We start from the raw sequence: 24,651 nt of genomic DNA, 5'->3' as shown, positions 1-24,651 counted from the left end.
GGTTCAGAAATATGGACGCCCCTTTGCCTCCCAAGGCGAGCTCGCCTCCTAGAGGAAGAACGGTCGTGTGAGGGATCAGAGGCGGGAATGGTGGGTTGGGAAGTGGTAGCAACGGCGACGTGTGATGGAGGAGTTGCGGCCAAAAGAAAAGAAGGAAAAGGAGAAGCAGAGGGAGCGGGGAAGAAAATGGAAAGAAAGAAAGAAAGGAAAGAAAGAAAAGAAGAAAGAAAAAGGAAAGAAAAAAAAAGAGTTTTTGGGCTTTTTTTTTCTGAAGTTAGAATTTAAAATTTGGTATTTGAAAATTGAAATTCTGAGTTGAACGGGAAATATTTTTAAATTTCAATTAATATTTTTTAGGATCTTGAGTTGTCAAACATGGTATGGGCACGCCAAGATTGGGAAAAGTATACTGACCTTGGAAGTCACTTTTTGCAATTTAACGCGTGCCCTCCTTGCATGGGCATGCCATGATTCCACTTCTTGCCAACGCCGCGAGATATTAAGGTTTTACCAACATGGCGTGGGCACACCATGTTTTGCAAAAGTCTACTGACCATGAGGATAGGGCTTACAAGGGTAACGCGTGCCCTTCTTCTGTAGGCAGGCCAAGATCACCTATCCTAGTCATAGTGGAGGAAAATATTAAGATCGACTATTACCCAAGTGAAAAACAACAAATTGAAAGAATTGAACAACAAAACCAATGTTTGGGTTGCCTCTCAAAAAGCGCCTCTCTTTAACAATTTTTGGTTAGACGTAGTCTAGAATTTGTTTAAACTAATCAAGGCGGGTCTTCCAGTTGCATCATCTCCACTTGTTCAACTGGAAACCCTTCATAATACGGCTTGAGATGGTGACCATTCACCACAAATTTCTTCTCCATTTTCAAACTTTGGATCTCCACTGCACCATAATGAAAGACATTAGTCACAACAAAAGAACCGATCCAACGAGAACGTAATTTACCTAGAAATAGCTTCAATTTCAAGTGGTACCGTAGAACTTTTTGCCCGCAAACGAATGTCTTCTTAGAGATTTGTTGGTCATGAAAGATCTTATTTTTCTCCTTATATATCATAGCATTTTCGTATGCTTCATTTCAAATTTCTTCCAACTCTTGAAACTGCAATTTCCTTTCAGTTCCACCCTCCTCAATGTCCATATTGCACTGTTTGACCACCAAAATGCTCTATGCTCAAACTCAATTGGGAGGTGACATGGATTCCCATTTACCAACCGATAAGGGAACATGCCAATAGGTGTCTTGTACACTGTCCTATATGCCCATAAGGCATCCTCTAGTCGCATACTCCAATCCTTCCTATCGGGCTGGACCATTTTCTCTAAAATCGACTTGATCTCTCGGTTCGATATTTCCGCCTGACCGTTTGTTTGAGGATAGTAGGATGTGGAGACTTTATGCAAGACACCGTATCTCCTAAAAACTGCTACGATCGTCTTGTTGCAAAAATGGCTACCCCGATCACTTACAATCGCCCGCGGCATCCCAAAGCGAACAAAAATGTTAGACTTGACGAATTCTGCAACCACTTTGGAATCATTAATACAGGTGACCTTTGCTTCCACCCATTTTAAAACATAGTCTACTACAAGCAACATATACAAAAAATCAAACGACGAAGAAAAATGACCCATAAAGTCGATACCCCAAATGTCAAAAATTTCAATAAAAATCATTGGGATTTGAGTCATTTGATCCGTACGAGAAAGACTACCTACTCGTTGACACTTATCACCGGACTTACAAAATGAGTAGGCGTCTTTGAAAATGGTCGACCAATAGAAACCACTCTCCAATACTTTACGAGCCATTCTCTTTGGTCCGAAGTGACTTTCACATGCAAAAGAGTGATAATAGGTTAATATTGAGTGGAATTCATTCTCACCTACACATCTTCTGATAACTTGGTCGGTGCCACGCTTCTAGAGGTAAGGATCATCCCAAATGTAGTACTTCGCGTCACTCCTCAATTTGTCCCTCTTCGTTTTAGGCCATCCTGTAGGGAACTTGTCAGTGACTATAAAGTTAACAATATCCGCATATCAAGGCAGAGATAAATTAACAGAAAATAAATGCTTAGCGGGGAAAGTTTCTCTCAGCGGGAGGTCGTCTTCGATGACTTGTATTCGACTCAAGTGATCTGCTACCAGATTTTCTGCCCCTTTCTTATCTCTGATCTCTAGGTCGAACTCTTGTAATAATAATATCCACCTTATTAGTCACGATTTTGCCTCTTTCTTGATCAGCAAATACCGCAACGCTACATGATCGGAAAAGACAATAACTTTAGCACCTAGTAAATATGACCGGAACTTCTCTAAAGCAAAAACAATCTCCAAAAGCTCCTTCTCGTTAGTTGAATAGTTTAGTTGAGCTCCGTTCAAGACTCGGGACGCGTAGTAAATAGCATGGGCTGCTCTTCCCACTCTTTGATCTAGCACTGCGCCCACTGCATAATCGCTGGCGTCGCATATGATCTCAAATGATAGGTTCCAGTCTGGGGGTTGGATAATAGGTGGCGAGGTCAATAGCTCCTTCAACCTATCGAATGCCCCCTTACATGCTTCATTGAATGCGAAGGGCACCATTTTTTGCAAAAGTTGGAACAAAAGTGGTCCAAATTTCGAGAAATCTTTGATGAATTTTCGATAGAAATCTGCATGACCTAAGAAGGAACGCACTTCCCGCACACTCACGGGGTAAGACAAAATAGATATAACGTCTATTTTCGCCTTATCAATCTCAATACCCCTAGACGATACTACATGCCCCAAAACTATCCCGTGTTCGACCATAAAATAGCATTTTTTCCAATTAAGCACCAGATTAATTTCTATACTCCTTACTAAGATTAATTTCAGATTATCTAGATAGTTATCAAAACTTTCACCATACACGCTGAAATTGTCCATGAAAACCTCAATAATCTTCTCAACATACTCTGAAAAAATGCTTACCATGCATCTTTGGAAGGTAGCAGGTACATTGCACAATCCGAATGGCATTCGTCTGTATGCAAACACTCCAAACGGGCACGTGAAGGTGGTCTTCTCCTGGTTCTCGAGTGCGGTAGCAATTTGAAAATAACCTGAAAATTCATCCAAAAAATAATAGTAAACTCGACATGCTAATCGCTCTACCATCCGATCAATGAAAGGAAGGGGGAAATGGTCCTTTTTTGTGACGGCGTTTAATTTTCTATAGTCGATACACTGCTGCCACCCGGTGGGCTTTCGAACTGGCACGAGTTTGTCCTCTTGATTTGATTCCACCGTCACCCCTGCTTTTTTCGGGACCACTTGTACCGAACTCACCTATGAGCTGTCTGATATTACGAATATGATCCCCACAACCAGTAGTTTCAGAATCTCTTTTTTTACGACCTCAATCATGAGGGGATTTAGTCTCCTTTGAACTTGCCGCACGAATTTAGCACCCTTCTCGAATCGAATCCGATGCATACACACCGCGGGGCTAATTCCCTTGATATCGGCGATGGTCCACCCTATCGCCTGCTTATGTTCCCTAAGAACCCGAATTAGTTTGTCTTCTTGAACTTTTGATAAACCCGCGGAGATGATCACTGGGAGTGTCCCCTCCTCACCCAAGTATGCATACTTCAGATGTTTCGGTGGGGGGTTTCAATTCCAATACAGGAGCCTGCACCACAGATGGAAGTAACCTTTGGTGAGATTTAGATATGAAAATGGGCGCGAGGTCATACCTTGATTTCGTGGTTGGCAACGATTGCAATGCTCCAATCACACATTTTACTTCTTCACTCAACTCTACCCCAGAGGTCGTCTCTAACTCGAAGTACTTAGTCAAGGCGACTTCTAACTCATCCTTGCCATTAGTTTCAAAAACCTCCTGTATCGCAGGGTTAATAACACTTACAAAGAAAACAGAGATGAAATTTGAATCTGAAGGATGTTTCATGGTCTCAATGATGTTAAAATGAACAATCTAGCCATCATATTCCATAGATAGGGTATCCTTATTAACATCAATTTTTGTCCGGGCTATACTCAAAAAGCGTCTACCTAACAGTAAGCATGATGGGTCGTGGGGGTGTTCATCATCCATGTCAAGTACATAAAAATCAGTTGGGAAAACTAATTCATTAATTTTGACCAAAACATCTTCAATCAACCCATCAGGGTACGCATTGATGCAGTCAGTTAGTTGGATTATTATCCCAGTTTCCTTTAAAGGGTCTAAGTGCAGAGAAGTATATATAAACTTTAGCATGACATTAATCGAGACTCTTAGGTCTAACATGGCCTTTCCAATCAAGGTATTACCTACCCTATAGGGAATAGTAAATATACCTGGGTCTCCGCACTTCGGTGGTAGCTTTCTTTGTAGAATTGCTGGCACGTTTTCTCCCACTATAATTCGTTCATCTCTTTTCAACCGCCTTCGGTTGACACACAAGTCCCTCAGAAACTTTACGTATTTGAGTACTTGTTTAATCGGATCCAACAGAGGAATGTTAATTTTTCACCTTGCGAAAGATCTCCAGGATCTCTTTCTTCTTGTCTTGCTTTTTTGGTTTCTCCAAACTATTAAGAAAGGGAGGTAGGTTAGTCTTAATTGTAATGATTGGGTCCGGGAGTACCTCTAGATCTTTGTTGCATTTGCATTCCTCTTCAAGTTCTTTCTCAATTCGTTCCTCATCCTTCTCCTTAAGAATCATGGGTTCGGGTCCTTGGATTTCTTTCCCACTCCTCAAGGTCATTGCGCTTACATTTTTCAGATTCAATTCAGATTAAGATGGCAACTTCCCTTGAACTTGGGACTCCAAACAGTTGATCGTTATGGCCATTTGATTCATCTGATTTTGCATTGATTGCATCTGGCTCATTTGATTCCTTATGTTCTGCAGTTCGGAATTCGTCTTTTGTTGATATTATGCAGTACTGGCCATCAATTGTTTCATCATATCTTCCAAAGATGGATTGGCGCTCGGCGGAGGAGGTGGTGGTCGAGATTGATACAGCTGCTGGTACCCTTGTTGTCTATTTGGCACAAAATTAGACTGCCTATTCCCCCCATAGCTGAGGTTGGGATGATCCCTCCAACCAGGGTTGTATGTATTTGAATATGAGTCATATTGCTTTCTTGGCGCGGGCGCGTAACCAGCCATGTTTACTTGTTCTGCATTTTCTTCTTGAACTAGCGGACACATCTATGTAGAATGACCCAAGGCAATGCATATCCCACATACTTTGGTTTGTGGGGTATTTATCACAGCTAGTTGTCGCACGAAGGACATCAATTCAGAGAGTTGCTGTTGGATAGAGGATGTTTTTACCGCATTCACCTTACGCGTTGGGACATCCTCTCTTGAACTAAACTGCTGTGAATTCTCAATCATCCCTTCAATCAACTCCCATGCTTCTCGAGGAGTCTTGTTCACCAACGCTACTCCACTTGCAGCATCGATTATGCTTCTATTCCTAAAGAGTAGCCCCTCATAGAAATATTGGATGAGCAGTTGATCACTTATTTAGTGCTAAGGGCATTTGATACATATCTTTTTGAACCTCTCCCAATACTCATACAGAGACTCGCCTGAATGTTGTTTGATACCGCAGATCTCCTTTCTCAGACTTGCAGCTCGGGAAGCAGGAAAATATTTTTCCAAGAATTTTTTCTTCAACTGCTCCCAAATGGTGATACTATCTGGCGGTAGATAGTATAACCAATCTTTTATGGAGTCCTTGAAAGTGAAGGGGGAATGCCCTCATTTTTATCTGTTCTTCGGTAATTCTCGGGGGCTTCATACTATTACAGACAACGTCAAACTCTTGCAAGTGCTTATGAGGCTCCTCACCTGGTAAACCATAAAAAGATGGTAAAAGATGAATTAGGCCAAATTTTAACTCGAAAGATGTGTTATCATTTAAATGCGGAAAAGTAATGCATAAGGGCTGTTGATTTAAATCAGGAGTAGCCAACTCTCTTAGTGTTTGTGCATTCTCCATAGTGACTTTTCTTGGTTTGAATCACTCAAATTATCACCACGCAAATTTGTCGACTCAACCTCTGGATCAAGTCTTTGAAGTGCAACATTGGACTGCTTCTCTCTGAGTTGTCTGGTCTCTTTCCTCGTTCTACGCACGGTCTTCTCTACTTCAGGGTCGAAAATTAATTCGCCTGTACTAGAAGAACGACACATAAACTAGAAAAGTACCAGAAAATTAAAACAAAAATGAACTTAAAAAGAAACAAATAATTAATGCCAGTCCTCGGCAACGGCGCCAAAAATTGACAAATTGCCGATGCCTGTGCAATAATAAAAATAAACCTAGTTGCCAATTAAAGTAATCAAAACCTGATTCTAAGTACTAGAGCAGGGACTCTGGATGTGCAATGGGTTACTTGATTCACCCTGTTCCCGAAGAGTTTGTTTAATCCGATATACCAGAATGGGCTTGCTTATTCACAAGGAATTATTGATTTGTATAAATGGCAAGTAAGGTCGTCTCCTCAGGGACTGGGCTATTTGTCTTTTTGAAATTCCAATTAGCAATGGGGGATTTTGTCGAAATAAAAATAAGAGCAATTAAACAACTCAACTAAAAACAAATAATTAACTAATACGAATGTAAACAGGAATTAAATCAAAAATAGATAAATTCTAACCAAGGATACAATTTCGCAGACACAGTCTACTCATCCGATCATTGATGCAAGGAGGGTTCACTTAATTTATTAATAAGTTAGTTATAGTCGCCAACGAGTTCTGACAGCTAATTTTTTCTTAGTTTATTAATAATCAAGGTACGACCATTGATTACCTCTAACTAGAAAACACTCCTAAGTACGACCGTAGGAATTAATTTTCTAATTGCATTAAAAATTAGAAAAACCTAACCCCAATCAATAACACGCTATGAGGGTTATTTGAATCAGATTGCACGCTCCCCTAGTGTGTATAAACGTTAGTTGCCACTAACATTAATCGATTAAACAATTACGGATTTAGTTGATTAAATTGGCAAGAGATTAACAAGTCACCATGAATATTGGGCCCTTAACATCCAATCAACAATAATAATCTCATAGAATTTCAAATAGAAAACGTGCAAATATTAACAAGTTAAGGAATGCATGAAAACTAATTCAATTTCACAGATATTCGGGACTGCGTCGTCGCGTTGATCCTTGACTAGATGAAGAGTTTAGCCACGCCTCATGAGAAAATTTCCACGCGATTTAATTGATTTCAAAGGTATCCTTTTTTCGAATAGTCAAAGAGAATTTGAAATTTTGCTCCAGTCGAGAGTAATGGGGAACAAAAAAGGGAACGAAGGAAAAGTACGTACAAAGCCATCTAATCTCAAACAATCACTGGCCTTCTCCTCGTTAGTTCCTCTCTAATCAGGAAAAGAAAACAAAAGGTAAAGCTACTATCCCCTATTCCTTGTTTTTTCGTGTCCTATTGATAGTAAAACTCCTAGTCAGCAAAGGAAAGGGCTCCGTTGTAGCAAAATTGTGGAGCCAGGGTTGTAGATCTTTTGGAAGCTTCCCACGTGTGTAGTATTTTTCTCAAGAAAGTCTCCCTTTTAGCACTTTTCTGCTTCACTTCCTGAAATTAGATCCAAATACTAAATATAAGTATATGTTAACAATTAAAATAATATTTGGTAAGGATAAAGAGAAAAATTAATAATAAAATTACTAATAATTAACACTCTATCAATAAAATTACGGACTCATGGCAAATAAATGAACTAAAATTGAAAGACTAAACCAACCTTGGAATTTTGGTTAAACTATCATGCGGCCTAAGGAAGTAAGGTACATTATTTGCAAGGAAACTTGGGCGGTGGCTGAAGGACAATCAATTGAAAATGGCCATCAAAACTACTAAACCTAAGCGGTGGAATTGAGGAAGTAAATAGGAGTCCAGTTTGGGCGGTGATTGAGAGAAACCAAAGGAAAATTTCACAGCCAATGATCTGCCAAATCCAAGCGATGACCGAGTAGGAAAAGAGAAAACTAACTGTTAAATTTGGGGCGGTGGCTGGGAGCAAAACAAAACTGCAGTCCCTCTCTTTATCAAGCTAACATCGAGAGAAAAACAGAGAGAGTGAGGAAGTGAGAGCAAGAGCATAGCTAGCTTTATCACCAAACAACCAAAGATAAGGAAGGTGCTGCAAGGAAGCAGAAGGAATTGGAGTTAAGACTTGAGGAATTAGGACCAGAAAATTTGAACAGCCTGCGGTATCAAACCTTAGGAGAAGAGGTAAGAACCTGCAATAATCTTCTGTCCATTCGGTATAAATAGATTAATATGCGAGCTGCATGAGAATTTAGTCAAGAAATGGACTCTTAGCTAAGGTGAAATTCTGTTTGAAGGAGATAAACTGTTGGACAGATTTGGAAGAAACTGAAAACTGATGTTCGAATTTTAGTCCGTGAACGATGGAAAAATTGTATACAACCTCTTAATCATCTGATATATTTGAATTTGCATGTTGTCTGTGCTGGAATCTAGCCAAGAAAAACTAAGTTTTGTTGCAGGAGAAATTTTGTTTAGAACCGATAGTCTGCTAAGAGGAAGTTCTGACTTCTAACCGTGAGATAGGTACTAATTGTATGGCTAGGAATGTATGAATTACGTCCGCTTTAAGTAATAAAGAAGGATTAACTGTAGAAGCTTGTAAAAATTAGAACTGTGTGCATGAAAGTAATCTGGTGCAGGCTGCTATGCACCAGATTTAGCAGTCTTGCGCAGACCTGAGATTCCATTCAGCTTTCCTTCTAAATTTTGATCATAAACTGCTACACTTTACTTAGGATACCGGGTAGTTAAATCAATATACCCTGTACGATGATCTGGAGTAGAAAACTGAGGAGGAATAAAAGGAGAAAAGGTAGCTACACAATGACTGTCTGCTGAACTTGTTAGCCTTGACAGAGTAGAACAGGTAGAAGTGCTAAGTGTTCCCTATAAACCCTTAGTTTCAAAACCTGCATAGTAAGTTGTAACATGTCATATAGACCTTAAACCTCAACAATCAAGACCAAAACAAGTAGGAACTAAAGTGAACATAGCAGGACAAGTGCATTTGACTGATTGCAGGTAGCTTGGCCGAGGGAAAGAAGCAGGCTGTATAATTTAATGTTGCTAATTCTGGAACTCTTACTAATGAATACGTGGATGACATGTTAATCTTTTAACTTAATAGATAGATGCCTTGGAAATCAGAAGACTTTAGGAAGTTTAGCTAAATTTGGCAATAGGAAGCTGATGCAAACTGCTATGATACTAAAGGGAAGGAACTCAGCTTTTGGAGCAGCTTTTCTTCCCTTTTCTAACTCTGTGAACATCCACAGGTGGAACTAAGGTTGCCTTGTGATTAGTAACTACATTTAGCACCGTGAATAGAGTTAAACTAAAGCAAATGAGGAGGAAGCTGTGAATTAGAATGCTGAAGTACATCATGGCTGAGGGGGAAAAGTCTTGATCAGCTTCTCTTTTAAGTTTGGTGCAAAATTTTCTACGATCTGACTAAGGCTATCTTATGGCTTAATAAACATGATTTGTCTATCTAGTTGGAACATAAAATTGAAAGGAAGGATTTAAGGGAAACAATGAATGTTGGACTGTGTACATTGCTAGGAAGTTACATTTATCTAAAAACGGAACTTATTGTTGTTTTGTTGGGTTTATGTGTTAATAGTACATGTTATTTGATTCAACTTCAGCAGGGACGGGGTAAATACTGAGTGATTAATATTTTACCAAGTAGAAGATGAAATATTGATGAAAATTATGAAGTATATTGCTAGAACTTGATTTAACAGCTAACATAGTAATGAAGTGAACTCTTATATTATTTTGGAAACCTTAAGGCAATTTATTATAATTAGATACATAAGACGGTTGCTAATCACTTAATCATGTCTTCAAGAACATTTTAAAGGCCCTAGAACCTAAGGGAGGCTGGTAGCGTGAAACAAAACTTAATTTACAAACAACCTAGAGTTTAGTTGATTAAAAAAGGGAACAAACAGAGCGTCTATAAGCTGTAATTAATCAATATTGAATTGAGAAAGATATATTCCTGATTTAAATATTATATAAAGATACAAACCTGGGAAAAATGTATAATTCTTAGTTTAAAATAATAAAGTTAATACATTTTGAAATAAAATGTAAAAAAATAGTAAATATATTATATTTTGTATTTTAAAGTCAAACTTGACTTTAATCGATCAAATAATAGGGTAATAAATAATAAGTGAATATCTACAAATTATATAATTACTTTGAATTATGAAATTGTCTCAGGAAGTAGCTGTGAGCCAAGAAACAAACCCGAGACTCAAGAGTGATTTATTTGGAAACTTGGTGAGTGTTCTAAAGTGTTTGTACTTGTTTATTTGAAAGATTACTTGTGCATTGGTAAATGAAGTGATTTAAATGAATGATATAAAATTTTACTTGGTTTTGAATTACTGATAAAAGGCTAGAGCGTACTTTACCGCTATTGCCTAAATGAACTGAAATGTATATCGAAGTAATTATTGATTGGATTGTGCATGAATGATTGTAGGCCATTCTGTACTTTATCACATCGGCTGAATTGGGCCCTAAGCCTTGGTTAGTTGATCTAGTCGGGCCAGTAAAGGACTTGATCGACCAGGTTAGCTACCTTGAGCAACTGAATGGTATACTCGAGTATTACCCTGAAGTGTGGAGATTATTGAACTGATTAATGAATATAAGGGATTGTTTATTGTTTTGAAGGATATAAGGGGGTGATTGTGGCGGAGTGTGTAGTGACATTGAAATGTCTCCCTGAAGGAGCTTGTATCCTTTTAATTGAATGTTTACCTTATTGAATTGCTTACCTGATTAGTTATGTTTAATAAATGTTTTTGTAATATGATTGGTTATACACTTTTGAACCTCACTGAGCTTTAGTTCAACCTTGTAGTTTTGTTTTCCTTACAAGTGTTGGTAGTCGGGAAACGAACGAGGAAACTTAGGGTGTGAACGTGAAGCCTTTTATGATTGTAAATTTTCTAGTATCCTATTACGGTTTAGGCTTTGTATTAAACCTGGGATTGTAAAAGATTTAGTTGTGTGGTTTTGGTACACCAAAATGTTATCTCTGAAATTAATGTAAGATTAATAATAGTTTATTAAAATGTTATCTCTGAAGTTAATGTGAAATTAATAAGTCTTAGCGAGAGTCAGGCAGGTGATCCGCTAACTTCTAGGGTATGCCCTAGGAGGAGGTGGGGTCGTCACAACTGCGACATGAAATAACTCACTTTGGCAAAAGATATTTAGATTTGGACGGCTATTAATTCTTGAAGGGGACTATTGAGGCATCATACGTAAATTCCAAAAAGGTAAACTTACGAGCGAAGTTAGTGATAAGTGACTAATTTACGTAATAATTGTATGATATTTTATATTATTTTTAGTCACTTTAGTTATATTATTGGAAGAAAATGAATCATTTTGGCTATAATTGGTGAAAAATGCTTTTAAATGATTAAATGAGGTTTTTATCACTTTTTAGTGGGATTTTGTGTATTTTGACAGTTTTGATACATTTTCGTATTTCGGCTATAACTTGAGTTACAATGATCGGATAGGGATGATTCTTGAACTCATTTGAAGATAAGAGATAGATCTACAACTTTGGTGAAGACATCTAAATCCCGTTTGAAGGTTTTCCAGGTCAAAATGCCGAATTACAATAGCAAATTTCTACTGGTCGAAGCTGGAACAGGGCAATGAGCAGGCAAGGGTATTTCAGTCATATCTCAGCCTACACAGATCCAAATGAGGTGATTCTTGATGCATTAGAAAGATAACTCAAAAGGCTACAACTTTCGTGTTTTAGACATGAGCTGGTTCAGCCTCTAACATCAAGAAAAGATTGGTTGAAGTTGGGCCAAAAACAGAGCAAGTGATCCACACTCGGATCCACTATTCATCCGAACCCTCGGTTGATTCTGGGTTAGTGGAACCGAGCTCGGATCCATACGGATCCAAGGTACTGTAGCAGCTCGGATCACTGGCCGGATTGTGGTCAGAAAAGGCTGCGCTGTACGCGTAAAACTCAATTTCACCTCCACCAACTCACATTGGATGCTAGACATGTGAGAAACATTCCCAGCTGTAAAAGGGAGATGTAATCCTCATTTCTTGACCACCTTTTCATCATAAAAGAGCCAAATTCATTCCAAAAAGAGGAGAGGGGAGTTCATAGCAGAAAAATAGAGAGTGAGCTACGAGAGAAAGCTTGAAGCTGCAGAAATGTAGCTCTTTCATCTCCCTAGTGTTAGTTTAGCTTAGTATAGAGTAGTGTAGCTTTTCCATTCTTGTTTATTATCTAGATTAGGATGAAAATGGAGGATGAAGAAGGCAAGGAAGAAAGCTCATGTGACAAGGGTTGTATTCCTTCCAAACTCTTTATCTTTTGTATTTGATTCCAAGTTTAGTTAATATACAAGTTCTGGATTTTGGTGTTAATTATGTGTTTCTAAAGTTTATACCTTGGGTTTGGTTGAACTTTCTATGATTGTTAGTGTTAATTGTTTGGTTATTTGATTGCTACGATTTGAGCAAGTTATTTAGCACTTTGGCTCTTTAAATCATGATTAATCTGGTACCATTAATTGTGATTATCTAAGGTGTTATTTCTGCAATGAAAATTGAGATTTAACACTAGTTCAAGAAGTGCTAAACATAGGAAGTACACTCACGAAAGTAGAGGTGCACCTATGTGGTTTTTAGTGATTCATTTCATGTAATTTCACTGAAGAAATGAACTTGTAGCTAATTTCATAACCATGAGAATAGGTATGGATTAGTTATAAGTATAATTGATTCACTACGAAAGTAGGATTCAAATGCATAAGGAAATTACACCATAATTAGCCTAGATGTAGTATTCAATGATCCAAATATAACACTTGCATGAGTAGTTAGGGATACTACAACCTAAGGAGCTTTTATTTGTCATTTTGTATAATTTCAGTAGGTTAAATTTGTTATAATTTATTGATAGTCTAAATAATAGAGAAGCTTTAGTAATACCGGTAATTGTTCACTCTTCCTTGTGGGATCAACCCGATATATACCCTAAACTACTAGTTGATCTGTATACTTGCAGTGAACGGGTGTAATTCGGTATTTTTTAGCTTGTGTCGCGCCCCATTTTTTCGCGATGGAAAATATAAGTATAAAAATAGGTATTTATAAAAGCTATGATTTCCATTCAAAAATAAGTGAAAAGGACCTAAAATGGGACTTAAAAAAATGCGACAATTTGGGTCCAAAATTTTAGTCTAAAAGGGTTTTGAAGAAAAATTAGGAGCCGCCACTTGGTATCGAGTTTGGGTGTACCAAGTCACCCAAAAAGTGTATTTAAATAAAATAAATAAATAAATAAATAAATAAAAAACCCTTTTCGACAACTCCAGGTCTTTGAAAACAAGAGAAAATGGATTCGGGAGTCACGGTTGAAGAAAGGGAAGGCAAAGATTCGATTAACTCAAATCTAAGGCACCCTTTCAACCTAGTCTAAGCTAGTTGCGAGATTTAATCAAAATTTTCTTAATCTAACCCTTAATTTTATCATATTTGGATGTTTCCTACATGGATGCAAATCTAAATTTATAAAAATATCGAAAGGGACAAAATGTTCATTCAAGGGTTTAATTGAACCAATCGCATTAATTGCGAGGGCCAAAATAATTCCTTGAAGGTGTCACGAATATGCGAATAATGAAATTAAAATAAAAGAAAATAAATTAAATTATATACATATATATAAGTTATCAAAGAAAAATGGAATGCAACATAAAGGGTACGGGAGGCAAAAACTCGTGACATAATTTTCTTATACATGGATTGATAGAGTATTTAAACTAAAAAGTTATAATCACCCATTTCCCATGTTTGAAAAATAATTCTCCTAACATAGACAAGCAAATGAACTAATTTAAATGAGATGCAATTCTAAATGACATGATTAGCACCTATAGCGGTTAGGGGATAATATAATAGGGAATATCATGCAAATGAGAAAAGATCCTAAAAACGAAAATATGCATGAAAATGTACTGAATAGCATACAAAGATGAATCTAGCGCAAGATGACCTAAAGGGTCTAGCGTTGGACTAGCCCATTTCTAAAAGTCCTTACTAGCGTTGGACTAGCAAGTAAGCGGAGGGAGAAACCACAACTAGCGTTGGACTAGTGTGGTGACGTCATGCATTAACAATTCATAGTGAAACAAATAAAACATAAATTAAAACAAATAAACACATAAGAGCACGTAGCACATAACACGTAAACATAATATCTAGATGCCAAAATCCTAAGAAAAGCGGATAAAACACATAACACATAAGTCACATAAACACGCAACCTATCTATTACATCAGGGAGCGCCTAACTACAATCTAGAAGGGAAAAATATAATAAAACAAATCTAATTATCCTATCTATTACATTTTTGAGGTATTTAAATGCCTCTTGAATCATTGTAAAAAATTAACTAAAACATATGTAAGAAAATTTGAATGAATATTTAAATCAAATAAATAAAGCATATAAAAATATAAACATATAGGAACACATAAGAGCACATAAGAGCACGTAATTGACATTGAAATAATAAAAATAGAGGTACCTCCCGTTTGAAGTGGTGACTAAATGGAGTCAAATTGTCCTATTTATACTCACAATGAACAAAAGAATCATGGCACCAATTTAATTGAAAAAAACTAATAATAATGAAAATTCACCTCAATATGTCAAACGTAAATAAATTTAAGAATATCTAAAAATTACAAATTGAACATACTCAAAAGTAACATAATTAGCTATTAAAGAAAAGAAATAATCATAATAAAGAGAGTCAAAATTCATCAGGGACTGAATTGCAAAAACTGAAAAACTTTTGGGGACAAAAATTATATTTTTCCAAAGTTTAGAGGTCAAAATTAAATGAAAGATAAAATTCAGGGACCAAAGTGAAATTAATATAAGGACCGAGTTGAAAGGAATTTAAAATGTTCTGGGCCGCAGTGAAAGTACTTGAAAGATCAGGGGCTAAAGTGCAAATTGGCTAGCAGATCTTCTTAAGAAAACAGGCCACTGGGCCATCACTTTATTTATTTGGGCCGGATACTACCTAAGCCCAGCCGAAAGTCCAAGCCAAAACACAAGGCCAGCCCTTCATTTTGTCACTCAAGCCTGACCAAAGAAAACACATGGGCTCAGACCTTCTAAACCAACCGAAACCCAAAAGAAATAAAACAAAACCCATTTCCAAAACCCAACCACAATTAACTCTTGGCCCAACCGAAGATAAAGCATTAGCCCAAACCATTTCTTTCTTCTTTCTTTCTTTTTTTTTCTTTCTCTTCTTCTTCTACTTCCCATCCGTTTCTTTTTCTTCTCCTTCGGCCAGCTGAAGAAGCTTCAGCTGGCGGCCATGGCGGCTGCCGGTGGCGCCGCCGCCGCCGACCGCCACCGCCGGTGACCTCTCCGGTCACCAAAAAATCCTCAAAATACAACCCCTCACTCGATTTTTCGCGTAGATTCCATTTCCGGAGTTAGTTTTTACAAAAAGTGAGCCGAAAGTGGTCAAAATGCCAAGAAATCAGTTCAGTTTTTATTTTTTCAAAACACCATATCTTTCATCAAAAATCATGAAAATTATACTACAACACTCTTACAACTCCTACAATACAAATATGATTTTATTTTGACAAGAAAAACAACATAAAAGGACTAAAATAAATCAAAACAGTCCCCTAAGATTCTTTCTTTTCATTTTGGTATTTTTTCAAACGGTTAACATGCATGCATAAAAAACATTTCCTTTTCCTCAATCTAGTTCATGCCATTTCCCAATTTTCAGCAATACAACAACAACAATAAAAACCAGCAAAAGCAAGATAAATTAAAATCAAAATGCATCTAATATGCTTAAAAAAAAAAACTGGAAAATACCTCAATGAAAGTGGAATTGCCTTGGCTGAAGTTTTTTTGATGCCTTTCTTTCTTTTTTCGGTAGAGAGCCAAGAGAGAGAGCCGAGAGCCTCCCTTCTTTTTTCCTTGTCTCTGTTTTTGTTTCTTGTCCTCCGTCTGTGAGAGCCGAGAGAGTAGATTGAGGAAGTAGTTTTTTTCTCTTTTTTTTTTCTTCTTCTTTTCGGTCCAGCCCAGAGAGAGCCGAGAGCCTTTTTTTTGTGGCTTGTCCCCTGTCTGTTAAGAGCTAGCCGAGAGAGGGAGGGAAAATTTTTTCTTTTTTTTCGGTTGAGAGCCCAGAGAGAGATTCGAGAGCCTCCCTTCTTTTCCTTGTCTGTTTTTCCCCCCCTTTTTCCAGAGAGAGCCGAGAGGGACTTGTAGCCAAAAAATGGAGCTTGTGTGTAGGATTTTCCGAAATGATGACTTCTGCCAATGAAAAGAAAGGTCCCTGGCAATTGAGTGTGAAATGGGTTAAATGTATTTTGGTAGAGAAAATGATTATGATGATTTTTTTTGTTTTCTTTTTGTTGTTTGTTGTTTTTGTTTTTTGTTTTGTTTGGTTTCTTTTTCTTTTCTTTTCTCACTTTTTTTTTCTTCTTTTTTTTTTTCAAGTAAACCTGCAAAAATGAGAAAAATGCACATTAAAATGCTAGAAAATAAATAATTCATTAAATAGAAAAATCTTGAGAAAATATTAAAAATTGACAAAAATTTGGTGTCTACAGCTTGCACGTATGTAAAATGCCCGTCAGTTAGCTTGAATTTGTCTAGAAAGAATTGTAGGTCCTAAAGTTGGGGAATGCACTGAAGATCCTAAAGTTGTAATGAAAACAAATTTTGTAGCTAAAGTTCTCAATTTTGAAGAAAATTGTGATGAAAACAAATAAAAGAAAATGAATATTATAGGCATGTCCTTAGGCTAACAAATAAAAGACTATAGTTGTGCATGTAAATACGCTACATATTTGTGGAAGGAAAATCTTATATTTATTGAAGTTATTAAAGGTAAACTATAAAGATTAATTTTTCCTACAGTGTTAATGTATATACAAATAGGATTGGATAAATACCATATCATTTGAATTTGAATTTGAATATCAAATTTTGTATATATGACATCCAACTAGGCTTGTTAAATTTTGATAGTCAAAGTTGTAATAGAAATTAGTCATAAAATATCTTTATATGTACTCGTAATATTCTTGAGCGTGGCAAGGAATATTCCACTTTGGTGTACACAAGTTGGTCTCAATGAATTTTTGGTTATATTTAAAAGGATTGATAGTAATTCTTCACCTACCCGTGGTATCAGTAAATTTTGTTTCACTTTATTATAAGAATTTTATTGTCGCTAACGAAAACCAAAAAGAAAAAGAAAATAATAGAAGCTTAATATAAGAAAATAAAAGTCAAAATTTTCAAGAAAAGCCAAGTAGACATATAATTTCCAAAAAGTCCCCACATGATGATTTTATCATTGCTTTAAAGCATAGATATAATCCTAGGATGCCAAAATTTGTTGCACTCGTCCATTGGCCCCTTGATCATTTTCTCCATCTCCTTCTGAAAATTCTCCATGGCTGCAACAGGCAAGCACACTGGCACCACCAAACCATCATCCCCTTGGTTATTTCGAAATTGCAAATAAACTGTCATATTAAAAGTTGGCCCTCCATCCATGGTTCCACCATAAATTGGCTTTCCCCAGCCAAAATCTACCTTGTCAATTCCAGCTCTTGATGCATCCGAAACAATCCAATCCTTCAACAACGTAGAATACCCTGGTTTTCCATGCAAAACACTATAGTCAATGGCCGATTTGATGAAGCCCTCAGTAACTTGATGTTTTGCTTTCTTCACTAGCTCTAATGCATAGACAAATGAATTGTTGCACAATTGGTTGACCTTTGAGACTGCAGCAGGAGAGACGAATCCATTGCCATAATAACCACTAGGCAACTTTGGTTTATTTTTACCACGAACATTGACTGCATAGGTAAGAGTAACGATTTCTTCAGGATCCAATTGTAAGGCTATTGTTCTTGATCTCCATACAAATGCAGTTACCAAATCAAATTTTGACGCATAAGGAATGTTTGGTGGAAGATATTTCTTGATCGCTTTTGTCTCTTGTGCTCCAAAAAAGAAGCTTTTGCGTACAAGGTTGAGAGGGGAGTCCAATGTTGTAGGCTCAGTGCAGCTATTACTGTTTTTCTCCACCTCGAACTCATTATGCACACGTGACATATGGTGGATTTCTTGCACTTAAGAGCCATCTTTGCCACACAGGTAATGGAGAAGGTGCTGACGATGGATCTTTGGATATTTGGCTTACAGCATTCAGAAACTGGACCAAGCCAATTGCATCACTAATTGTATGGTTTATGCGAATAGCAAGGACAAGTCCACCACAGCTTAAGCGGGTCACCTGAATTTTGACCCCAAAAAACCAAAATGACAACAAAAAAGCCTTCTGGTAAAGTTTGTAAATAAATAGGAATTTTGTAATTTATAATTGGAGCTTTCAAGTGAAAATTGCTCAATATTGTGAGAAGTTCATTTTACTGATAACTTTATGTACTTAAAATTCACATAACAAGACTAGAAATAGTGCTGCTAATTCTATTAGGATTAACAGCAAATTACACAGAATAGCCACTAGTATACTGATTTTGTGAGTTTAGTACCATTTTGGAATTAAGAAAAAATTTGAATGACTAAAGTATAAAATTTCATGATACAGTGGTCAGTGGAGTTTTTTGTCCGAATGAAAAAAATAAGGGTGAATTCCTTTTTATCCCCTTAGTTTGGTGCTTTATCACATATATCTCTATAGTTTTAAACCTATATGTAAACCCCTTATATTTGGATTAAAATGTCATCGTCCGTATTTGGTTCAAAGAATTGAAATGAAAAAAATAGATAAATAAGAACTAGAAAATACCATTAAGAATTTGGTTTAAAAACCTATAATGATATTTGTAGTCAAAAAAAATTTGGTATTTTTTTTCTTATTTGTTTGTTTTATATTTTCCTTCCATCTTTTTTGTTTCTTATTTATTTATTTTTATTTCCCTTCCGTCTCTTTCGTATTTGAAGAAAATTGATATTTTGTGGGCAAAAATATAGGTTTTCAAAGATTCTATTCCCCAAAAAAAAAGAGAGAAAAAAAAAAGAAAAATGAGAAAAAAGTAGTGAAATAATGAATTTGTCAATTTATTAGTTTGACTTTAACTTTTTTTTTATTGACCATTAGTTTTAATGGCAAAACTAATAGCAACACATTAATCTAGACCACAAGGGGGTTATAGATAAGTTTTTTAACCATAAGTGATTATGTGGTAAAACATCAAAGCATGGAGGGATAAAAAGTAATTTACCCAAAAAATAAAACGCTATAGCTCCACATATTTGGATTGTTTCCTTGACTATTTAACTACCACTATTTTAAAGTATAAATTATTTTTATCCCCCATGTCTCTTATGTTATCATATAAGTCCTTTAAGTTTCAAAATATCTACAAATTAACCACTTTGTCATTTTTTATAAAATGAAAATTTGACGCAAAAGATCTTAGTGATGTTGTTAATTGAAATGGCAGTATTATCCTCATTTAAATACTAAATAGAATGAAGGTCTATCCACTTATACAACTACAAAGGGATTATGTAAATAGATGTAAAATCATAGAGGGACTAATTGAATATTTATGAAAAAGCACAAAAGGGTGGATGCTATAATATGCTCACACATTTTTAGAGTATGTCTGGGTCAGTCACTGCAATCAGGTGTGCTTTTTATCTAGGGAAAATCGTCCAAAACGTCTCTCACATTTTGTAAAATGACTTTTTTCGTCCCTCACTTTTAAAAGTGTAATTTTATGTCCCTTACATATTTACATCGGTCAAATTTAGTCCCTAACTAGGTTTCCGATCATTTTTTGGCCGGAATCCATCACGTGCAAGGCACGTGATCATTTTTGAAGGGTAAATTTGTCAAATTATATTTTACATAATCTAATCTATAGTCCTCCACATTTTATAAAACAAATTTTTTCGTCCCTCACATTTTATAAAATGATTTTTTTATCCCTCACATTTCACAAAATGAATTTCTCCATCCCTCACATTTCAAAAAATGAATATTTCCATCCCTCACTAATTATGTGTCTGAGGGAAACCCTAAAAAAAAAAAATATGTGTGTGAATACATTTTGTTTAAACACATGTATATGTCTATTTGATTTTACTTAATAATACGAATAGCTTAAATATATGCATGTGTCTATTTGATTTCACTTAACAATACGAATACCATATATTATACGTGATCATTTGATTTCATCTGGTATTAGCTAGTAAAAAATCTTGCATTCATTGTCAAGTTGGCCAATAAAGCTATTTTCGGTCAAAATACAATAAGAATATGCAAATTAAGGTTCTATTGATAAATATTAGTCATAATCATACAAAAAAGAGAAAATAGCCCACAAGTTGGGCCCAATTACATACATGTGTTTATACTATTATTATTAAGCAAAATCAAATAGACTTATGCATTTGTTTTAAAAAAATGTATTCACACACATAATTAGTGAGAAATGAAAAATTCATTTTTTGAAATGTGAGGGATGGAGAAATTCATTTTGTGAAATGTGAGGGATAAAAAAATCATTTTATAAAATGTGAGGGACGAAAAATTTATTTTATAAAATATGGAGGACTATAGATTAGATTATGTAAAATATAATTTGACAAATTTACCCTTAAAAAATGATCACGTGCCTTGCACATGATGGATTTCGGCCAAAAAATGATCGGAAACCTAGTTAGGGACTAAATTTGACCGATGTGAATATGTAAGGGACATAAAATTACACTTTTAAAAGTGAGGGACGAAAAAAATTATTTTACAAAATGTGAGGGACGTTTTGGACGATTTTCCCTTTTATCTATTTTTTACTTTACATAAAACCACTTGTAGAACGTACACGGTCATGTAGCAATTTGTAGATAATCAGACATAGATATTCGGTTTGGCCGGAAGACGAAGAGGCCAGAGTTAGCCTGAATGTTTTGCTCACCTGAATCAACATCAACGGACTCTCCAAGATCTCTGTAGAGCCAGAAGCATCCACCAAGAACTCCTTTGAGTAACGAAATGGTGGCTGCATGAAGTCACGAAGTTGATCGAGCCTAACCTCTGCAATAGCTTCTCTAAACACCACCCCTTCAGCTGTGCAGTTGACAAGAATCTTATTTGAAGGCCCTTCAATGAGCCTGCCCGCATAGGGATAGTAATAAACAAGTGCTTTAGCTACTGCATCCCTAATCACCCAACTGGGTTCTTTTCGCCCATGCACTGATTATAGCTATAAAACATAATCACGTTTAAATGAAATCTGTGGCCCTTTTGATCGTCTATATCAGAAAGTGGTCTTATTTCTTGGGGAGTAGGCTTTGCAGGAACAATCAACTCTGCTTCCTTGTGTCTCACTAGAAATTGCATTGCCATCCCTCTCTCTCTCTCTCTCTCTCTCTCTCTCTCTGTCTTTCTCGTGCCTTTTGTTTTGTGAGGCGGCGAAGTTTGGTACCTGCTAAGTCTTGTTATGCGTTCTCATATTTATACCATCTCTATTCCATCTCTGGTTTCAATCTCTATTTTGCTGTCTATTTTGTTACCCTGTGTGAGCATGTTACGTGGTATATCTGATATAGCAACATAGTGTTCCAAGAAAAGAATAATCGTGATGGAAAACAAAATAAAGACATGGTAAAGATTGAAACAAAAAATCGAACAATAAAAAAGCCACGGAATTGAAACATGTATAGTTGAGCAGGGAACTAGCTTCACAAGTACACCAGGCTAGAATAACAACTTTTGGCGTTTTAAATTAAATGTGGAAAGTTAACTTCACATGTACACCTGGATAAGGGAAGAGAACCTAACAGTGATAATTGTCGATTGTTGATTGAGGAGTAAAGGATGAGTTTTGATACAAAGTCCAAAAATATCAAAATAAGTTCTTTATGCCTTGAAATCTTTGAAAACATCTATGTCATGGACGAAGTGCAAAACTACTGATGCTTCTGAAGGTAGCTAAATCATCAGTCTTGTCATCCTAGACTGTAAGAAACAAACCCACAGGATAAAATAATATAAGCAAATCACACACTCAAAGGAATAGCTTGGCAGCGGAATGTTTATAAACAAACGGAACAGCTAAAGAAAGAAACAAAAGGTGACAAAAGCTTCAGGAGGCAAACTTCTCAAATTGTTTCCAATTCTCGGCTACTTTACATATGACACACACATCAGACTAGTACTACACATATGTATATATAGGCACGAAGTCTCCATAATCAGAGACCACATTGGAATTGGAAATCAAGCATCCTAGTTAGACTTGAACTCAATTAGCTAGACGTAGCCCTGAACTATACTAATTCCAACCAACTCCAACTAACAAATAATAATCTTGATTTAATTCCTACATTGCCTCCCTTAAATCAAGATCTTCAAATTTCACCATGCCGAGCATCTTCTTCAATTTCATGAACATCTCCAATTTGAGCGGCTTTGTCAAAATATCAGCTACTTGATCTTCACTTCTACAATAATCAATGGCAATTTCTTGCTCTTGAACTAACTCACGAATAAAATGATACTTGATGTCAATATGCTTGCTGCGTCCATGAAAAACTGGATTTTTTGTCAACTCAATAGCAGACAAACTATCACAAAGTATTATGGTAGGACCATCTTGCTTGTGTTGTAAGAATCCAAGCATTTTCCGCAACCAAAGTGCTTGAGTAGCACTACTTGTGGCCGCCATGTACTCCGCTTCTGCTGTGGACAAAGCAACCACCTGTTGTTTCTTTGAGGACCAAGAAAATACACCAGATCCCAAGTAAAATGCATAACCAGAAGTGCTTCTCCTTTGTATTGTGTCACCAGCCCAATCACTATCAGTGTATCCAACAAGGTTGTTATCATGTGAAGATGAATAAAATATACCGTCAGATTGCGTACCTTGAACGTATCTCAAAATTCTCTTAGCAGCTTGCAAGTGAGACTGGCGTGGAGACTCCATGAATCTACTAATCAAACCAACTCCATAAGTGATGTCAGGTCTCGTAGAAGTTAAATATCTGAGACTCCCCACCAACCTCCTAAAATAAGTAGCATCAACAAAATCACCAGTACCATCTTTGGTTAATTTCAATTTTTCTTCAACCGGTGTCATCATTGGTTTAACCACATCCATCTTAAACTTCTTCAGAATCTTAAGGTGTTAAGTTTGCAATGAAATTTTGAATTTAACACTAGTTCAAAGAAGTGACAAACCTAGGGAGTACACTTACGAGAGTAGAGGTGCACCTATGTGGCTTTAGTGACTTGTTTCATGTAATTTCATACAAGAAATGAACTTGTAATTAATTCATAACCACGAGAGTATGTATGATTTAGTTACAAGTATAGTTGATTCACTACGAGAGTAGGTTTCACATATATTTGGAAATTACGCCATAACTAGTCAAGATAATAACATTCATTTAACCGGTAATCTCATTTGCAAGAGTAGTAAGAAATTCCATATCTCTAGGAGCTTTCTAGTGTTATTTTCATTAATTTATATTTATGATAGTCTAGATAATAAGGGAGTTCAAAAAACACCGGTAATTGTAATCTTTTCTGTGGGATCAACCCTTAATACCCTATACTCGCTCACGATTCGTATACTTGTGATAAATCGCGTGTGGGGTATTTAGGAATTTATAAATGTAAAACTTGATTGTGGATGAACTAAATTGATATGTATACCCCGCGCACGTCAATCTTAATGATCAGTATTTTTGTTTCCTTCTCTCCATTCATACAGCAATTGACAGTCCCATTGCAACAGTGAAATCAAGTTCATCCTCCTATCAATATGTATGTTTTTTAGGTCTTTAATAACGAAGTGCCACCTTGATATTTTGAAGTCTTTCCTATATACTGTAGAACTTCACCTTATAGAATCCCAACCAGATATGGTAACAAACAAAAGTATTCAAGTTGGATTAATTTTTATCCTAACAATTTAAAAGTGAGATTGGCTATTCACAGTGATTCTCACCTCTGTGCATGTTAGAAATTTTGGTATTTGAAGAGCTAAAATTAATTAGCAATTCAAGCTGGACTGGTCAGGGGAGCTTGACAAGTTTTATCGGTGTAGCTGCTGCTATCGTTTACTGTCGTTCCATCCATAGCAGTAGATACACTTGGTACAACGCATGGCCAGGGAAGGTGGGGGGCAGAGTTGTGAGAGAAGCGCTTTTTTTAATTTAGTTTTTTTTTTACTCCATAGGAAGTTCACTTTTTGTTTTTTACAAGATAATTTCATTTAAATAAAGCTGCATTAATGAATACAACAATAGAGTAGATGGGAGGAATTTCCTTCTAATATGAAAATTCAACAAAGATAGCACATTGAAACTCCAAAATATCTTGTGATAAAACTCTACAACCCTGATTCAACTCGAATAGAAACTTTAGATTTGTCACAAAGAATATGAGAAATTTGAGATTTGATAGCACATATTTGAGAAATTTCAAATTTGACA

General features: G+C 36.2%; 1 protein-coding gene, 2 long non-coding RNA genes and 1 other non-coding gene across 4 annotated transcripts; 2 read left to right on the top strand and 2 right to left on the bottom strand.

Annotated features, from left to right (window-relative positions):
• The first annotated feature begins 5,532 nt into the window (after positions 1-5,532).
• On the top strand, positions 5,533-5,639 carry LOC113743932 (small nucleolar RNA R71). The gene has a single exon (XR_003461239.1). It is a non-coding gene; the product is annotated as a small nucleolar RNA R71 (small nucleolar RNA).
• A 1,587-nt stretch (positions 5,640-7,226) lies between these two features.
• On the bottom strand, positions 7,227-16,558 carry LOC113709735 (uncharacterized). Its single transcript, XR_011815849.1, has 2 exons — positions 14,702-16,558; positions 7,227-7,619 (listed from the first exon to the last, which is right to left on the bottom strand). It is a non-coding gene; the product is annotated as an uncharacterized lncRNA (long non-coding RNA).
• LOC140008484 (uncharacterized) lies at positions 7,892-12,533 on the top strand. Its single transcript, XR_011815850.1, has 4 exons — positions 7,892-8,279; positions 10,332-10,391; positions 10,597-10,686; positions 10,791-12,533. It is a non-coding gene; the product is annotated as an uncharacterized lncRNA (long non-coding RNA).
• A 968-nt stretch (positions 16,559-17,526) lies between the features above and the next one.
• On the bottom strand, positions 17,527-21,559 carry LOC113737233 (benzyl alcohol O-benzoyltransferase-like). The gene is made up of 4 exons (XM_072068728.1): positions 21,381-21,559; positions 21,129-21,324; positions 18,380-18,472; positions 17,527-18,264 (listed from the first exon to the last, which is right to left on the bottom strand). Exons 1-4 carry the CDS (start codon positions 21,557-21,559, stop codon positions 17,527-17,529), a joined length of 1,206 nt encoding a protein of 401 aa, XP_071924829.1.
• Between the last annotated feature and the right edge of the window lie 3,092 nt (positions 21,560-24,651).

The sequence above is a fragment of the Coffea arabica genome, chromosome 1e, assembly GCF_036785885.1.
Source record: "Coffea arabica cultivar ET-39 chromosome 1e, Coffea Arabica ET-39 HiFi, whole genome shotgun sequence".
Taxonomy (NCBI): Eukaryota; Viridiplantae; Streptophyta; class Magnoliopsida; order Gentianales; family Rubiaceae; genus Coffea; species Coffea arabica.
This window is presented reverse-complemented; position numbering and strand designations above follow the sequence as displayed.